The sequence below is a fragment of the Alexandromys fortis genome, unplaced genomic scaffold (assembly GCF_014885135.2).
Source record: "Alexandromys fortis isolate MF-2015 unplaced genomic scaffold, M_Fortis_MF-2015_v1.1 scaffold_26, whole genome shotgun sequence".
Lineage (NCBI taxonomy): Eukaryota > Metazoa > Chordata > Mammalia > Rodentia > Cricetidae > Alexandromys > Alexandromys fortis.
In genome coordinates, this window is record NW_026067894.1 from 9,771,828 (window position 1) to 9,789,605 (window position 17,778).

The following is a 17,778-nucleotide window of genomic DNA, read 5'->3' on the forward strand; positions in this document are numbered from 1 at the left end:
CATTTTATGATTTGGCTATCCATATTACCTCTTCAGCCTTGACACTATGATGATGAACTAACAGACTGCACTGGGAATAAAACCTTCCCTGCTGTGGTGATCATTTTTCAGTATATTTAACCCCCAGCTTCATGATGCTGTTTTAACTATTCATGGAAGCCTGCTAACCTGAAATGTTTCACTATTTTATTTCTTAAATGTAGGTGGAAAAAACCCACATCGAGGTCACAGTACCTACCTCAAATGGTGACCAAACACAGGTTTGTGCCAACAGGCCTTTCCCCGTAGACCCCTCAGTTTTTTAATTCTCCCCCATTCCTCTTCCATTAAAAATAAATAAAAGGTTCAAACAAGCTTCAATGAACCAATATTTTGTCTATTTTTTTTTTCTTTATTGAATTGTGGCCAAAACAGAAGCCTGCAGAAAAAGCTGAAGATCTGATAAGAATGAGGAAGGTTAGCCATTTTCTGCTTTCACACAGCTACGCCACCATTTCACCCGTGCTGATGACAGTGTGTTAAAAAGACAGTGGTCCAGCCCTTGATTTTCCTCGTCAGGAATTACTCTGGAGAGCCAGGATGTGGAGAACCTTTAAACAGTGTAGTTGTGATGTGTATTTACACATTAGAACCTGAGACTGTTGACGGGTTTTATGAAAGTCAGTTTTCAGCAGAGGAGTGTCTTAATAAAATGCAGTCGTGGGGGGCAGACCTATCTTTCATGTGCAGACGCTACCAAAACTTTCCCGGTGCCATCACACTATAGGCCCGTGAGCATTTTATACACAGTTATCACAAGAGCCACCACAGCAGCACCGTCTCGCATTAACCGTATGGGGTTAGCTGCTGCCTGCTTATTTCCCAGCCTCCGAGTGGATGAACCAGTTCTTCCTGGATATACTTGTTACCTGATTGGATACAGAACACTGTAGAGATCCAGATATTGCAGTATTCATAAGTATAAAACTCTCCAAAAAAAACTAAGTTCTTTTTACAGCATTTCTCCACTCCATGATACATGGTGTCCAGAGCTTTTGAGATATGCATATGGGCAATATCCAAATAGTTCAATTTCAAAAACAAACACCGAGCAGCTTAGTGTGTTAGGAGCTGTGGAGCCAGGAGCACTGTCTATTTAAGTGACATCATCACCGCTTCCCATCGTTCGCAAACAAGGTCATCCGTTCTCTCTGGTAACCATGCTCCCTGTGTCCGTGTAGTTCCGTGACCATCTCATGTTGGCATATGTTGCATCACAGACATTTACTTTTTACTGCTTTTTTTGTTTGTTTGCCAATTTGCAGTTCGTTCCCCCGCAAGAACAACATTTTAATTTTTTATGCTTCTGTTTTTCCCCCCTTTCATTTTCACAGAAAAAGAGAGAGAGACTAGATGGTGAAAACATTTATATCAGACATAGCAATTTAATGTTGGAGGTTTGTATGAACTTGAAGCTTATTTCAGTTGGTTGCCTGGAACCTTCTGCATTCTTTGCTGATCCCTGCATTCTACGCTGCGTTTGGGTTTTGCATGATACTGCATGTGAGATTTCTAGGTGTAAAGAGCTTTTGCATGCCGGTAAACATGAAGATATGCAATCACCTCTCCTAACTCTTAGTTTCCATCTCTCATACGATCTAGAAAAATATATGATTGGAGCTGTCTCTCCCTCTCATGGTTCTGCTGTTTCACCCCCTTTCAGAATATTCAAACTTCAAGTTTCTTTAATTTTCCAAGAATATAAACTCTAAATTTCCCAAGAAACAAATTTGCAGATTTTTTTTTTGTCCTGAACCGAGAAGAGTATCAAAAAGAGAGGGAACGTATGTGATCACGATTGGTAAGGGCTTACTCATTGGAGATAGCAAAAATTACTAAAGAAAGTTGGAAGGAAAAAGAAAAATCAAGAAAGAAAAGAGGGGCTGGAGAGATGGCTCAGTGGTTAAGAGCATTGCCTGCTCTTCCAAAGGTCCTGAGTTCAATTCCCGGCAACTACATGGTGGCTCACAACCATCTGTGGTGAGGTCTGGTGCCCTCTTCTGGCCTGCAGACATACAGACAGAAAGAATATTGTATACATAATAAATAAATAAATATTTAAAAAGAAAGGAAGGAAGGAAGGAAGGAAGGAAGAAAGAAAGAAAGAAAGAAAGAAAGAAAGAAAGAAAAGAGTCCGGTTTTTGAGGGGTGGTTACGTTGGCTTAACAGTAAAAGCAAGCTTGTGAGTGGGATTTTTTTTTTTTTTTTTAAGACGAAAGCACGAAAGCCAGGAAATGCCAGTACTTTCTCTGTGGCCCCAGAGCTGGTAATTTGGGAAAGCTGGGATTTGGCGTAGGCGTTTTATGATTTTTAACAACAGGTTTCTTCTCAGAAAGAGTAGCATAGAGGAGTGCTAAGGTCTGTCTCCGATTACGTTCAGCAGGGACCAGATTTTGACCTCAGCTCATATACTCAGATGTGTCTGGTCTGGAGATGCACACTGGATATGAGATGTAGAGCCAGTTTGGAGATTGGAGGAACTCCGTGAGGAAAATTAAGGAAATGAAGTGGAGGAAAGGAAGACCAGTATAATTCTACCGTCAGGAAAACTCCTGTATAGCAGTTGAAGACTATATAATATAACAACTCGAGGCAGAACCAGAAGAAATGAGTATAAACTCTTCTCTCACAGGGGTTAACTTCCCTCCGAGGGAAACAACCACTATGGTCTCTGCTTGCAGGAAGCTCACACAGTGTGGGGATCTGAGTGGGGGAGGAGGAAAGACAGCGTAGAACAATGCAGAGCTACAGTCAGTTAAGGAGAACTGTAGGAGGTAAGACTGGGCTGAGCTACAGACGGTCTACTCTAAAACAGGCATGGTCTCTACGGAGGGAGCATTTTCATAGCCTTCTCGTCTTCCTCTTGAAGGCATTGCAGGTGTATGCCGGTGTAGCCAGTGAGATAGCATTTAATTGCGACCTGAAGAAAAACTGTGTATTAAGTATCTCCAATCTGAAAGTTTGAAGAAATTTTAAAAAACTAGATCTCTGGTTAGGCATGGTAGGACATCTTTAATTCCCACACCTGAGGGGCTGAGACAGGGAGATCAAGGAATCGAGGTCATTCTCAGCTCTCTCTATATTATAAGGCCAGTCTTAAAACAAAAACAAAACAAAAAACCAACAAGAAAACAGCCTGGGCATATAAAAAAAATAGATTTCTCATTACTAATATGCCTGTAAAGGTTATTTAATATCATTTTATTTTTGATATTTTTTTGGTAACTATATTTTGAATATCTGCTATGTAAGGTACTTGTATAAGGTACGTTAATACAAATAATGAAAATTCTGGGTGTCCTTTATTAATTGCATATTGAACGATGAACACAATGCCAAGTGCCTTAGGTATATTTGTCTCATATAACATAACATTCCTAAGTCCAGACTCTTATTACAAACTTGAAAAATGGATGTCTCTGTCTTAGCACATATCTTTGGGATTAGGAAGGACAAGACCCGTCCAGTGGTCCCCTCTTCTCGGTGTGACATTTCCTCACTCAGTACCCACATTCCTGAACCTGCTGTGCCAATCATATATTTGTCATTCGTTCCACGAGGTGTGCGGTGGCTTCTGAGACTCACAAAACTCCTGTGTTATGCTGTGTTTTTCTTCTGGAGAGCCCTGGGAGGGGATTTCTGAATAAGTGTGTGTTTGGAATTTAAAACTACTAACTGCCTTTTTGAGAACATTTTACGTTTAACGAAGTGTTTGGTTTTATTGCTGCTAAAATCATAAGATGACAGCCCTCAAAAATTATCTAACCTGAACATAACCTGACATAATTTGACCCTCGTTCCTCAATTATTGGAAAAAGTGCCCCCAAGAAAGTTCTCTCAAGTTATCTATCCATCTGGCAAGGTTTTTTTTTTTAAGCCTCCCTTCCCTCCTCTTATCACACCCTCACTAATGCTTTGTTCTGGCACAAATAAGGTCGAGTTCATTTTTAGATCTACCGCCTCCTCCTCCAGCTCCCAGAGAGAACCTGTAGCAAATATCTATGACAAATTCTATTTGGAACAGGTCCCTTTGAGATCTTAATTTTATTCTGTGCCCCCACAGGTTTCCAACAAAGCCAGCTAAGAAGGATGGAGAAAGCTCCCTCAGAAGTTATCAGTTTTATTGAAAAATTTATTTTTCTCGGGATCCAAACCAATCAAAAGCTAGGCAAGAAGAGTTACAAATCAGCGGGCTCAGCTCAGGCTGGCTCAGAATTGTGCTTGTCACAGCATCTGTTAGTTGGTTTTGTTTTGCCTTGTTTGTGCTTTTAGTCATCATAAATGTGTTCGGTTGTTTTGAGCCAAAACAGATTTACTATCAGTTAGGAGCTGGGTCACACTCTCACAAGCCTGATGGGTGTCGGTTGCTCAGCCCAAGACTGAGTACTGGGCTCCTGCATGCTGTTTTCTTCAGCTCGTAAGGATACCCTCCTCGCTGTCAGCTCTAACACAGGCGTTCCCCGGGGGAAGCTCATGTTCCTGAGATACACTTACGTTTCTTCTTAGTAAGCAAGAGATGCTCCTTGTGGGGAGCTACAGTTACTATTGGGGTTAGTCTTCTCTTTGCGCTCAAAGCAAACACACATGGGTCAGGTCAGTCTTGCAAACGTAGAGAGAAAAGAGACTAGTTCATGAGTTTCTGAAGGAGCAGCTCCAGAGTCCAGAGGTCACGGGAGTTCCTGGGTTTTCTGTTGTTTTCTCCTTTGATAGTGGTTTGGAGAAAGTTTTCTTTCTTTCTTGCCTGCAAGGGGGTGGGGGGAACAAACTTGTAAACAAATGTTGATCAAAAAAAGTTTTATTTTATTTTGTTTTTATTTTTTTCCAAAATGAAATTATTTCCCACAATGCCAAAAATAGATGAATCCCAAAGTTCACACAGCGTGAGGGGAGATTATTTAGCATCATCCTTTTCTTAGATACAATGCTTCCCTGATGGGAAATAAACACAAGATTGTTTTATAGCTTCAGGCCCCAGATATTGTGACCTGAAACTCGAACTTTTGAGGTTTTCTTTTTGTGTGTATGTGTGTGTAAGTAAATGTGTATTGTTAGACAAAGAACATTTGAGTCTTTGTTTTCAAGTTAAATTTATCAGACTCCTTTTCATCTGATGTCCTTTGTAAAAAAAATTATTATGTATCTCTTTCTAACGAGAAAAATCTGAATATGTCTTAGCCTATGCTTTATTAGCCTTAGTTTTGACCATCTCTCCCTAGAATGTTACCTCAGAGAGCTCTTCACGTACCTCTAGTGTATTATTTTAAGTTGTCAAGGAGAAAGATGAGACGCTACTGGTGGTCATTAGAAGCCCTTTTGTAGGTGGTGTTGACGATCAAACCCAGGGCACTCTACCAGTGAGCCACTCTCCCCAGCCCCAGTAAGTCCCTATTTTGAATTGTATTAAGAGAAGTGAAGCGGGAAAACATAAAGTTTTTATATTGTAGGGAAAATGTGAAAAAGAAAAAAAATATATATATATTTAATTGTAAAGTGTGAGGACCGAAGCTCAATGCCTAGAACCCATGCACAAGTGCTGGGTGTGGGGTTGCATACTTGTAATCTCAGAGCCGGGAGAGAGCGTGGGAACATCCCTGGCACCCCGTGGCCCGCCAGCCTCGCCCCTAATAAGCTCCAGGCCAATGAGAGACCCTGCCTCAAGAGAGGTGGACAGTGTTTCTGAGGGGGAGGGGGGGTTACCTGAGGTTGACCTCTGACCTGCACTTACACATGCACAAAAATCTCCAAAGTCACTTTTTTAGAGTTAGTAACAATTGATTTTGGAGGCTGGAACTAGGAACTTTAATAATAAATTCTTGAGTTAGAAAAGTCTTAGTAATAGAGAAGCAAAGTATTGCAGTGGACAGAGAGGGACTCTGCAATGTTGTTGCAGCTCACCACGGGCAGCAGCTGGTGGAAGCTGAGGTCATTTGTCATGTCCGTCATTCATCGGTTTCCCTGTTGCTCTCTCCATCCTGCCTGAGCTGAGCCTAAGTTAGTTCTTATCAAGCTGAAGCTAACTGAATCATGGGGTTACCTTTTCAGGATGAGGAGGTGGAGATCTGATTTCGCATCCTTTGTGGCAGAGGAGTCACACAATCAGGGAGCATGCTCTTTGTGGACAGTGTAACCTCCACGAGCTGTGGGATTGTGATGCTTCGCTGCTGCCAAGCACAGCACTTTGTTTTTAAAAAGAGCGAAAGAAGAAAAGGGGTAAACAGTAATTGTGTATTTATGGTGCTGATGCAGTACGGGCCAGTACCATCTGGCCTGGATGTGGTGTTTTCTACCAGGGCCCAGTTTGATAGGTTGCCCTTGGTGTGTGTTTTTGTCCCAACTATTTATTGTTTTCCGTCTTTGTTCTCCCAACTGTAGGATTTAGACAAGAGTCAAGAAGAAATCAAAAAGCATCACGCCAGCATCAGTGAGCTGAAGAAGAACTTCATGGAATCGGTACCCGAACCGCGGCCTAGCGAGTGGGACAAGCGCTTATCCACACACTCGCCCTTCCGAACTCTTAACATCAACGGGCAAGTCCCTACTGGAGATGGAGTGAGTCCTTTGTCCACATGTCTGTGAGCCTGAAGGCGATAAGTATGTTAGCTGTGTGTGTGTGTTAACACTCTATCTGGAAGCGTAGAGCTGAAGTTGGCTTTGGTGCCCTCGCAGTTCGTTGCTGCTATGAAACATTAATAACAACACTCCTGATAATTTACACAGCCGAGCTCAATTGTGGGAGTCCTCTAAGAGTTACGAGTGGATGTCTAGGCTCTGAGAACTGCTTGAAGCTGCCTGCTTCTGGCTAGTTTGTGTTTATAAATTGACTTTATGCCAGTAAAACTTTGTTTATATTCAAAATGTGCCTTCCAGGACCAGTTAGCTAAACTTAGTAAGGTCACAATTGGGAGGGAGTGATATATTTTTAAAACTTTATTTGAACATTTGTACAACTTAGAAATGTCTGGAATGATTGCTCACAGTTATATAAGAAACAAGGAGCCCCTGAAGCCAGAGAATGTAGAACACTCAATTTCGGAAAAACAACTGATGATTTGTCTTGCGTAACACCAGACCTGCAACCAGCTGTTTTATGAGACAGTTACCATCAGAAGAGGCCAGAGGTCCCTTCCAGAGTTTGTTCTCTATTATTATTATTTTTTTCCTGCTTTGGAATCCCTACCTCAGAATAAATAAGTCTGTTTAAAGGTGATATCTTGTCGAACTTAGAGATCTGAAAGGTCTTTATCTCAAGCCAGTTTGTCATTTGTATAAGCAGTGACCATAACTTCATGACTGATTATATATCTTTTAATTATGTGCTTACTTTGCGCCCCCCCAACAATAGCAGGTCTAGATGAGAAAGGCAAACTAGTGTGCCCATTAAAAACCTGAGATTTAGCAGGCCTGCCCCTGTGACCCACTCCTTGTGAGGTTGAGGCAGAAGGATGCCTGAGTTTAGGATTTTGGAGGTAGACCTGGATAACATAGTGAGACTCTTTCCCAAAACAAAGCACAAATTGGTTTAATTATTTTCAGGCTTCTTGGTAAACTATCCAGTTAAATCATTTATTACTTAGTTTCTGTAGCTGCAGATAGGGCTAAAAAATTCTTCCAAGATAACCTTTTTTTTTTTTTTCCAAATTTAGATTAAAATTAGCTAACAGTTTCACTAGTGAGGTGGGAGGACACCTCAGAACAGGCAGCTGCATAGTTACCGAGGTGACAGGATACAGCTGCTCCCATGCGTTGTTCTCTTAGACCCCGTTCCCAGACATACGTGTCCATTAGGTTTGTGTTCTGAGTCTATAGTATGCACGTTAAGCTGGGAAAATAACCACTTCTGGGTCAGACCATCACTCCGAAAAGCAGATAAGTCCTCAGACTTTTGATGTGTCCTCAGAAATAAGACTCATCATAAAGGTCCAAGGATAGTTGCGGTTTGATTTGACTGAGAGGGTCTGGCCAGCCACAGCTTAATGAAATGTTCTCAACAAGCTGTTTGTCTTGTTGGTCCTGCTTACAGAATGGTGTTAAATGCCCTTGCTGACTTTGGTGTCTGCATGCGAGTGGCTTGTTGCTATCTTGTCTTTCAACACCCTTCTCCCCCCCACACACACCTGCATATTTTTCTAGTTCTGTTTTGAACTCGGAAAGTAGCTTGAAAAAGTATCTTGATGCTGGCTCAGATGTCATTGGGTACATTTGTATTGGTCTCCATTTTCAGAAAACAGTTTATGTCTTCACATAGAGACCCTTAAGAAATCACCCGAAGGCCAATTTGGGGATGGCGGTGCCATTCTGTAAACTTGAAAGACATGACTTCTTATAAAGTCACGTTGATCCCTGAGGGGTACTCGGGTAATTTTAGCTCTTTACACATATGTATATTCCCTCTGAGTGAACAATGGGACAAATGACTACTGCCTTAATCTTCTGTGCTGGGACAACTCTACGGTGGGGCATGTCTTTTTCCAGTCATGCCAGCGTTTCTGTTCTCTGGGGACACCTCTCCTGCCTTTGGCAGCGCTGTTGTTGCATTGCACGGCAACTGAACCTCATATGATTTGTGTGTGACCAGGTGAAGAGAACGTCTGCCCTCCCCTCGGGAAGAAAGGTTGGTGGGCCCGAGGTAAAGCTGCTGCTGTGGCTGCGCTGCTCACTAGAACCTGCCCCGGCCATGGCTCTAAGCAGAGAACCCAGAACTCAGCAGCAGTGGCTGAACAGTGTTTTTCTTTTGCTACACTAGTAAATCCACACCCTCAGCCTTTGGCCTAACACATCACACTTCCACTGCTGCAGCATCTGCAGTTTCCAGTTTGCTTGTTTCGGCGCATGGCTGGTTGAAAAAGCTGCATGAAGATGTTACTATGTACTCAGAGAGAAAATGAATTTAATTATACCCTATTCTTTTTATGTTGTCTTTCTTCTCCCACCGTATTTTCATTTAAAAATCATTATGGTTTTGCATCCGTCCTTTTTCTTTTATTCTTTTTGCTGATCAGTCCCCTAGCTGCTTTCTCCCTGGTACATATCACTTAGGGGTGTGCAAAGAACCAGGGTTCAACTTCCAAACTGACCAGAGAAGGCTGGCTCAACTAAGAGAGCTCAGAGCCAAGTTCTTCCTTTCGTAGATACCATCTGCCTTGACTGCAGATAGCAGAACACAGAGATGCCGGGGGAGAAAAGTCTCAGCTGGCCAATTGGGGGTGGATCTTTCCTTGAAAGTTGTCAGAAGTATTGACTAAGAGTGTAATCCTTCATGATGATCATTACTATTTTAGTCAGGATTTTGAGGCTGTGCAATAGTTGAGCTCTTGTGGGGATGTATTTTCCTTTCTTTTCTTGCTCTTCTTTGCCCCCGTCCCCACCCCAGGGTAGACCTATTATACCTGGAGGCATATTACAAATTTTTATACGTTTTGTTCTTACTTTGCGGTCTTTACTACTTCTGTTTCCCTGAGCAAAATCTAATTCTCATACTGAGCAATGAGCATTTCAAGCCTTTTTGAAGAGATATGAAAATTGCTCTTTATATTCTACCATTCTATTTGTTGGTAAAAGTAACTTTACTCTTGGCAAGAATACTTCGTTCTTGACGTTGCCTGATCCAGCAATTATCTGCAGCACTAAAACCTGGAATCCATTAGTGGAAAAAACAAAGCAAAAAGAAATGTATGAGTAACCTGAAATGAGGGAATAAGTGATAGCAAATGCAGGGAAGTCAGTGACCGTTTTGAGCCCCTAAGGCTCCCATGCCAATTTATCCAAAACATTAAATTTTAATTTAATTGCATAGTCAAACCTTCTGGGTTATAGAAATTGCTAGGTAAATTGCCAATGTAAAGAGAAGCTAAATTCGAGAGCACATCCAGAGATCTTTCCACACCTTTGCACATCCCCGAGTGTCACTTTTAAGCGTTTTTCCATCTGTCATTTTGTTCATCTTTCTCTGTCTTTCTTGATCTTCTACCGTGAAAGCAGACACAGGAGTGTGCTCTGTTAGTACAGGGTGAAGATAGAACTAAAAGGCCAGAGAGATCCACTGAAAGAACCTTGCCCCAGCAAGAGAATGAAGAGAGTCCTCCCAAGGTTTCTATTCCAATCCCCGAGGAACACAAGGATCTCAGAAAGTGCCGCCTCTACTCTAGTGCTTTCCCGTCTCCTCGTGTTCCTTTCATGATGTCTTTTCTCCTGGTCCTTGCGCTGGCTGTCTGGTGGCTGATCTTTCTGTGATTGGAAAACAGGGTGCTCCTCTGACATGTCAAGACTAAAACCATTGAACTCTTGTCTATGGCTTGAACTGTGTTATTGCCTACATTATGCCTCTGGTCTTGATCATTCACTGTTATAGGGACCTTTTCTGGTCATGTTTCCTGTCAATAATAAAATGTGGAACTTTGGAGAGCACGTATTGTGAGGGAAAAAGGAGTAGCAATGGATTGTCCAAGCCAGAGTTCCTGCCCCAAAGTCAACACTTAGGCAAATCAGACTGAGGCGCACGGCAGGTGGTACTCACTGAAAAGCTACCCTGCATGCTCTTCTTGTTAACGGTTGCTGCGTCCTCCTTTCCACTGTTTCACAGAGGCTGGGAAACCCTAAAAACATCTGATGGACTATTTTCCCAGCCTCGTATAGCCATTCATGTGGCATGGGCTCCATAGTTTTAAGAAGAAATTCAACTTCCCAACCTTTCAAAAGCCTTAAAATGATAGTTTGAATCCAAAAATCCATAACCACTCCTTTTCTTAGAGTATCGAATCCGTGCATACAAAGGTCTTTTCTGAAACAGGCTGTAGCACCTGCAGCCTTTTCGTCAGTGTTTATGAGCTGCACAGGAGACAACTGTATCCTACCTGAAGTGCGGAAGAATCACACAGAGGTTAAATGCTGTCTTTTCATATGTAGAGTTGATTTAGTTTAGGGAAACGGTGCTGGTGACCCTTGGCTTCCAGCCAGGGCTGAAAATTTCAGACTACCTACCTTTTAAAGTCCTGGAGTACAGATTAACTCAAGATCTGTATGTAAACACACTTTTCACTAAATTAAAATACTATTATTTCCTTATGGCTAAAGTAATTATTGTTAGGAGCTATGTTTAGCTGTTATAATAAGCTTAAAAGATACGTTGTTTCCTTATACTTCAGACATGTTCTCATACTTGTGTTGAAATCAATTGTTTCTAATCACTCGCCTTGAGAGCTATGCTTCTGTTGTGACAAGCGTACAGTTTGCATGTTGATTATGAGGCTTCCCTGAAGTAACGGTGAGCACACCTTCCTCAGAGCACCCCTCGGAAGCCGAAACTGACGGGCTTTCACCTTACCATTAACCTCGCATGATGTCGCTTGCTTTCTGTGGCGTTTGAAGGCCTCAGTCTGGACAAATTGTTAACTTTGCAAACTCTGTTTAGGACTGAGTTGCTAGGGTAGTCGAGTTGAGACTGTTACATTTTGTATTACTTCTTAGTGCTTTTGGTTCATGACGTGTTTCTAAAGGTGGCTTTGCCTTTGAAACGATGGAGGGGGAGGGAGGAAGAGAGAGAGAAACAGTAAAACCAAGATTTTTGTTGTTCTTCAGTGTTCACTAGTATTGATCTGCTGTCTTCACAGACGACATGATTATCAGATATCTACTGAAAACTGCTATTACTGTCATTATTGGAGTTAAAAAAAAAACTGGAAAAAGAAGCAAGGACCAGGCTAGATTTAAAAAAAAAAAAATCTGAATATATATGGTTTGTGTCACAAGTTGTTATGTCTATTTATAACAGATATTTTGTAAATAAGCATATTTATTGATTCACTCGTAAGAAAAGATTGCAGAGCCACCTGAAGTGCTGCAAAACTGCTTTGCGGAGAGGATCTGATGATCCTAAGTATGAAACAGATGCTAAGATTTCCTTAATGGAACAACGAATGAAACCAGCGTTGGTTATGTTACTGTAAGTCTTTTTTTTTTTTTTTTTAGGAATTAAAAGGAACTAATCTTAAAATTTTATCAGTACTTTTGTAACTTTCAAATTATATTTCCTAAAGTTCCAGTTTTCATCATTGTACACAACTTTTTATTAATTATTGTAAACGTCACCCTGAATTTTGTTTCCTTTTATATTGGAATTATTTCAACTCCATTAAAAATTTAGTGTGAGCCAATGGTGCTGTTCTGTGATCTGAAGTGTAGCAAGGATTCCCCAGAGGTCTTTGCTGACAAAGAAGCCGTTTCTCCCTAGTGAAGCTGCTAAGAGCAAGGTGCCAACTGACCAATGTGGCTCAAAAGATAGATCTGTCATAGTTCTCAGGACACGCATCCTCTTCCAGCCCCGTGTGATCTCAGGTTAATGCTGCCAGTATTTGTAACATGAGGCTGCAGCCAGCATTGCTTCCTTTCCCCCACTTCACAGGCATTCCAATTGCTGGATATCGCTCTACCATGGACCGGCTTCTTAATGGCAGATTCAGAAGTAATTTGGACTAAGGATATCTACACTGACCTGTGTAAAGTCTGGGGTTTTTCCTGTGGGTCATTTCCAGAGTGACTTTTAAGGGAGTTGCTTAACCATTTGGTGCCCATATTCCAGCTAGTTCCTTACCTAAATCTACCTCATGAGGACGAACCTCAGCATGTTTCAGGAAGTGAAGCCGATTCCGTCCTCAGTCTTTGATGTGCTAGGAAAATAGAATTTAAGGAAAAGGCCATCACATGCGACCCTCTTGAGAGTCTTGTTTTTGGAAGTAAGCGAACAGCCATGTTTGTTTCCGTCTGCTCCTGATTGGTATTTGACCAAGCACTTAAAACTAGTGGAGTTAAAAATGCCGTTCCAAATTTATCCGTCTCTCAATAAATTCAAATGGTATTCATGGAGTAGAGCGTGCTTGGGAATAAGCCAAGCTTCTGTATTTCAGACCTGTTTTTTTAGCTGTTTGCTTATGGCTAGCGTTTGTAGTATGAAGTTATTACTACTTTGTTTACATTGCTAGCAAAAATTTGAAGGGGACTGCCTGTTGAGCCAGGGTAAAAGCTGGAACTACCCTGCTCTCATCGGAGAACCTAGGGCTTCTTAAGTCACTTCTATAAATAGATCCACGGGGCAGTCTATGCTTTTGAAATGCAGTTGTTTTTAGAGGTTATTAGCAGTAGGAATGTATGCTTACACTTCACCCAGTGGCCATTAGAAAGGACAAAGCTGCCCCGCTGTTGCTCCCCAGAACCCTACACAGCTGCCCTCCTTCCCTTTACACTTCATACAGATGATCAACCCTGAACTTCACAGTGTTCTCCACACAGAAACCTCGCTTTTTTATTACATCTTAACTACCTGTCCCCATCATTTGTGACACCCAGCCAGTTTTTTGTCTGCTGTGTGGGACTCCATCAGCCGCCTCCTCTGCACCACTCTAGCATTAGTGAGCCTCTCCTGCCTGCCACTGTCACCGCTCACGCCTTAGGATCCCCTTGTACTGCTGCAGATGGAGAACCCCACTGGTGCTGGGCTGGGCGAAGGCAGCTGAGTGGTTGTGAAGGTCTGCACTTGGGTTAGGCTAGGAGAGGACAACGGTGACTGTGACTCCCGGGTTAAATTCAGGGGGATTTTATTTGATAAATTCCTATCGCCACTGCACCTTATTTCCACAGGTCAGACATACAGGCTAAAAATGAAGTAACTTTTAATAGTCGTTTAACTGTATGAACAGATGGCAGCTTGCTGAAACGTTTTTTTCCTCATCTTTTGTGACTGATATTATAGGTGGTTACCATGCCCCTTCCTTTACCATAGCTAAAGTCCTCTTTGGGGGGAAATAACAGCTAAGTCTTAAGATTAAAAAGCGGGAAGGGTGTAGAACCCCAGCTATGTTTTCTGGTCCCCAGATCAATAAAAGCAGTTAAGCCTCGTGTTTCCTTCTCTGCTGTCTCTCAAGAAAAGGGGGCTTAGCTCATCACAGAGCGTGTGCTTACCATGCAGGAGGCCCTGGTTTGATCCCCAGGACAGTGAGAGGCAGAGAGAACTGGATGGTGGGAGGGGGAAGGGGAAGAGAAATGGAGGGGAAACATGAGTACTTCGTGCACTCTTCTGCGCATTGCACGGATGCAGGAAGATAGCGTCTCCGGATTTTAGGGTCTGACAAGATCTTAATTCAGCCTCTCCCCTACAGCATCTGCCTGTCAGGTGCAGTGTCGTTCAGAGGTTTAGAAACTAGCTTTGCAGCTTGTGCCTTGGTGTCTCCCAAGATAGATGATTGCGTTTTTTTGGAAAGCCGATTTTATAAGTCACTTGTGCATTAAGTCACGGTGTTTCTCCACAGCTTAGTTTATCGATCTCGAATGCAGGGATTGTAAAGAATTTCTTATTAAGAGTGGGGTGCAGTTGTACAGAGCCGGTAATGCAGACATTTGGGAGGCTGAGGCAGGGTTGCCAGTTGAGGCCAGACTAGATAACATAAGAGACCTCGCCGGGCGGTGGTGGCGCACGCCTTTAATCCCAGCATTTGGGAGGCAGAAGCAGGCGGATCTCTGTGAGTTCGAGACCAGCCTGGTCTACAGAGCTAGTTCCAGGACAGGCTCCAAAGCCACAGAGAAACCCTGTCTTGAAAAAAAAAAAAAAAAAAAATAAGAGACCTTTTTTCAAAAAAACAAGAGAAAGAAATTTCTAGCCTCTACATGAAAGTTCTTGTTAAAGTTAAAGGGAACTCTCTCGTGAAGTTAATCTTAGTTCTTGCCCTTTGAAGGTTACTGTCTGGGTCAAAGGTGAGCCCTTGGTTTGTTCATCTTTGTTTGACATCTGTCACCTTTGTATCCCAGGTGCCACCTTGCCTCGTATGTAACAAATAATCAGTCTGTTAACTAAATTACTAATAGCAGATGGCAATGGATAAATTACCTGGACTCTTGTATTGAGATAGATCTGATCACTGTATGCCTGATCAGTACGTGTAGGGAGCCAAGAAAGCCAGGGCAGAGCCTTCTTTATCAACCTTCGGTAGTCCCTTTCTTACTTCAAGGACCTCAAGTTGGATGCCGCTATGGCAAATGTTGATCTCTCCTGTTAGCATCTGTCATTTGGTTTAGTTATCCTTTCTTATAGCTAATAATCAGCTATTTTCACCCCAGAATATATTGTCAAGACTGGTCTACATGCTCACATGGATAATAAGCATGGAGTATGATGTCATAAAGGGAATGTGTGTGTTTATCTGAAATACATAGCTGACATCAATCTGATACATATTTCTTATGTTTTATGTTATAAAACCACACATACTGTCAGATCATCACGAATTTTGTACGTTAGGCCACGAGTGACGGGGGTGCCAGGCCTTGCAGGCTGTGTGGTCAGCTCTGCTCAGCACTGCCATAGCACAAGTGAAAGTTACAAAAACGACCACAGGAGTCGTGTGGTTGCACACCAGTCAGACTTCACTGGACACCGAGGGTTGGTTTCTGTACAATTTTTCTGCCACTAAATATTTTCCCTACCCATTTAAAAACAATCTATTCTTAGCTGATGGCCATACAAAAACAAAGATCGGTTGGAATTCGGTCAGCAGGGACTAGTTTTTGGATTTCCCTCACAGACTAGAAAGCAGGCTGGTTATTTTTGTTGTTGTTGTAGTTCTGCCTTGGTGCTGTTTTGTCTGTGACTAGAAGTTGGAAATTGGCACCAGGAGCCCCTTACCTGGAACATGAAGTCAGTGACACCACCCTGCCCGTGTCTGACTCCTCTTCCAGCGTGCTCTGTGTTGACTGAGGCCTGAACAGACTTGCTGACGCCCATCCACCCTCTTTGTTTTGTTTGGGGTTAAAGGATCTGTCTCAATTTTCCCATATAAAATAAAAAAAAATAGTAATTCCTAAATACACCTTCTCTTTAACCAGATTCTAGAATTAATAAGCTTGTGTAATAAGCTTGTGTCTTGGGGTTTCTATTGCTGTGAAGAGACCATGACCACGGGAACTCTTTTTTTTTTTTTTTTTTTTTAACTCTTGTCTTCTTTTTGTTTTTTGAGACAGAGTTTCTCTGTGTAGCTCTGGCTGTCCTGGAGCTCACTCTGTAGACCAGGCTGGCCTTGAGCTCACAGAGGTCCTCCTGTGTGCTGAGATTAAAGGTGTGCACTGCCACCACCACCACCTGGCTCCACAGCAGCTCTTATAAGGAAACATTTAATTGGGACTGGCTTACAGTTCAGAGGTTTGGTCCATTGTTGTCATGTTGGCGTGCATACAGACGAGGTACTGAGAGGTAGCTGTGAGTTCTACATCTGGATAGGCAGACAGCAGGAAGACAGTGAGAGACTGGGCCTGACTTGAGTGTCTGAGACCTCAAAGCCAGCTCCAGAGACACACTTCCTCCAACGAGGCCACACCTCCTAATAATGCCACTGCCTTTGGGCCTATAGGGACTATTTTCATTCAAACCACCATAGCATGGTTTTAAAAACATAATAAGGGGGGGCTGGAGAGATGACTCAAGAGGTTAAGAACACTGGCTGCTTTTCCAGAGGTCCTGAGTTCTAGTTCCAGCAACCTCAGCCATTTATAATGAGATCTGGTGCCCTCGTACATGCATGCAGAACACTGTGCACCTAATTATAGATAGATAGATAGATAGATAGATAGATAGATAGATAGATAGATAGATAGATAGATGATAGATAGATAGATGATAGATAGATGATAGATAGATAGATAGATAGATAGATAGATAGATAGATAGATAGATAATCAATCTTTAGTGGGGAAAAAGAAAACATAATGAGGGCTGGAGAGATAGCTCAGCACTTTAGAGTGCTTCCTGCTCTCCAGAGGATCTGAGTTCAGTTCCCAGCACTCATGTTAAGTGGTTGTACCTGCCAGTGGCTCCAGCTCGAGGAGGAACACAACACTCACACCTGCAAGCTCTGCAGATGCCACGCCCACTTACACATGTGCACATAATCAAAAAGCCCCTCTTAAGTGAACTGATACCCCATTGAGCACTTAGTGCCCTTCTGTGTTTCAGACAGTTGCATAAATTTACGATTAGCCCTTGAAAGGGACATATTTGCTTTTCTAATTATTACTGTCAAAATAAAATACTTTTTGATGAGAAGTCCCTGATTTGGAGTCTACTGGGGGCAGTAGTTTGTTAGTGAGTTAGTAGAAAATAATGTCCTTTTGAGAGTCATTGCTCCCTGTAATTTGACCTATGTAACTGCTTGTTGGAAGTGTTTAATAAACCCCAACCCCCTTTTTCTTTCAGTTTTCTTGTCCAAGATCCTTTGGCTCTCATACTTACTTAAATAGTTTATTCATTACCAGTTTGGTGTGTTATTAAGCCTAAAGAAACCTGCTATAAAATTCCTCTTTAGGGACATTTTCTCTGATGTTTTTCTCACGTTAATTGCTCAGTTACTGTGTAGATTTATGATGAATAGCTCTCACTGCAAGTCAGCTTCTGGTTGCTAGTGATTGTGATGGAAGTTAGAGCTGGTGACATTGGACACAGGCAGACCCAAAAGAGATGGGAGGGAAGGGGAACATGTGCTTCAGTTGATCGCCTCGAGATGCCTGCCTAGAAAATACTGTCAGCACCCACGCCAGTAATTGTCTTTTGCTTACTCCTGATACAGAGGCAACTATTTGCATGTGTTCAGTCCTTAAAATATCGTTTAAATCACTTTGTGTTCATTTGACTTATTTGTGTCAGGTTTTAAAAATAATTTTTTCTAACTAATTTAACCCGCCACAGTAACGTGCAATTGTCACATT

At 42.2% G+C, this 17,778-nt stretch overlaps 1 protein-coding gene across 10 annotated transcripts in view; it reads left to right on the forward strand.

The window, feature by feature from the left end:
- The window catches only part of Epb41 (erythrocyte membrane protein band 4.1), a 146,966-nt gene that overhangs the window by 109,201 nt on the left and 19,987 nt on the right, over positions 1-17,778 (forward strand). For 4 of the 10 annotated variants that reach the window (XM_050151299.1, XM_050151278.1, XM_050151272.1 and 1 more), the window contains exons 13-14: positions 1,374-1,436; positions 6,412-6,588. In XM_050151299.1, the coding sequence (XP_050007256.1) occupies positions 1,374-1,436; positions 6,412-6,588 (240 nt within the window). Of the gene's footprint in view, positions 1-1,373; positions 1,437-6,411; positions 6,589-8,614; positions 8,666-17,778 lie in introns of all 10 variants that reach the window. The other 6 variants (XM_050151286.1, XM_050151342.1, XM_050151334.1 and 3 more) reach the window with 3 other exon arrangements.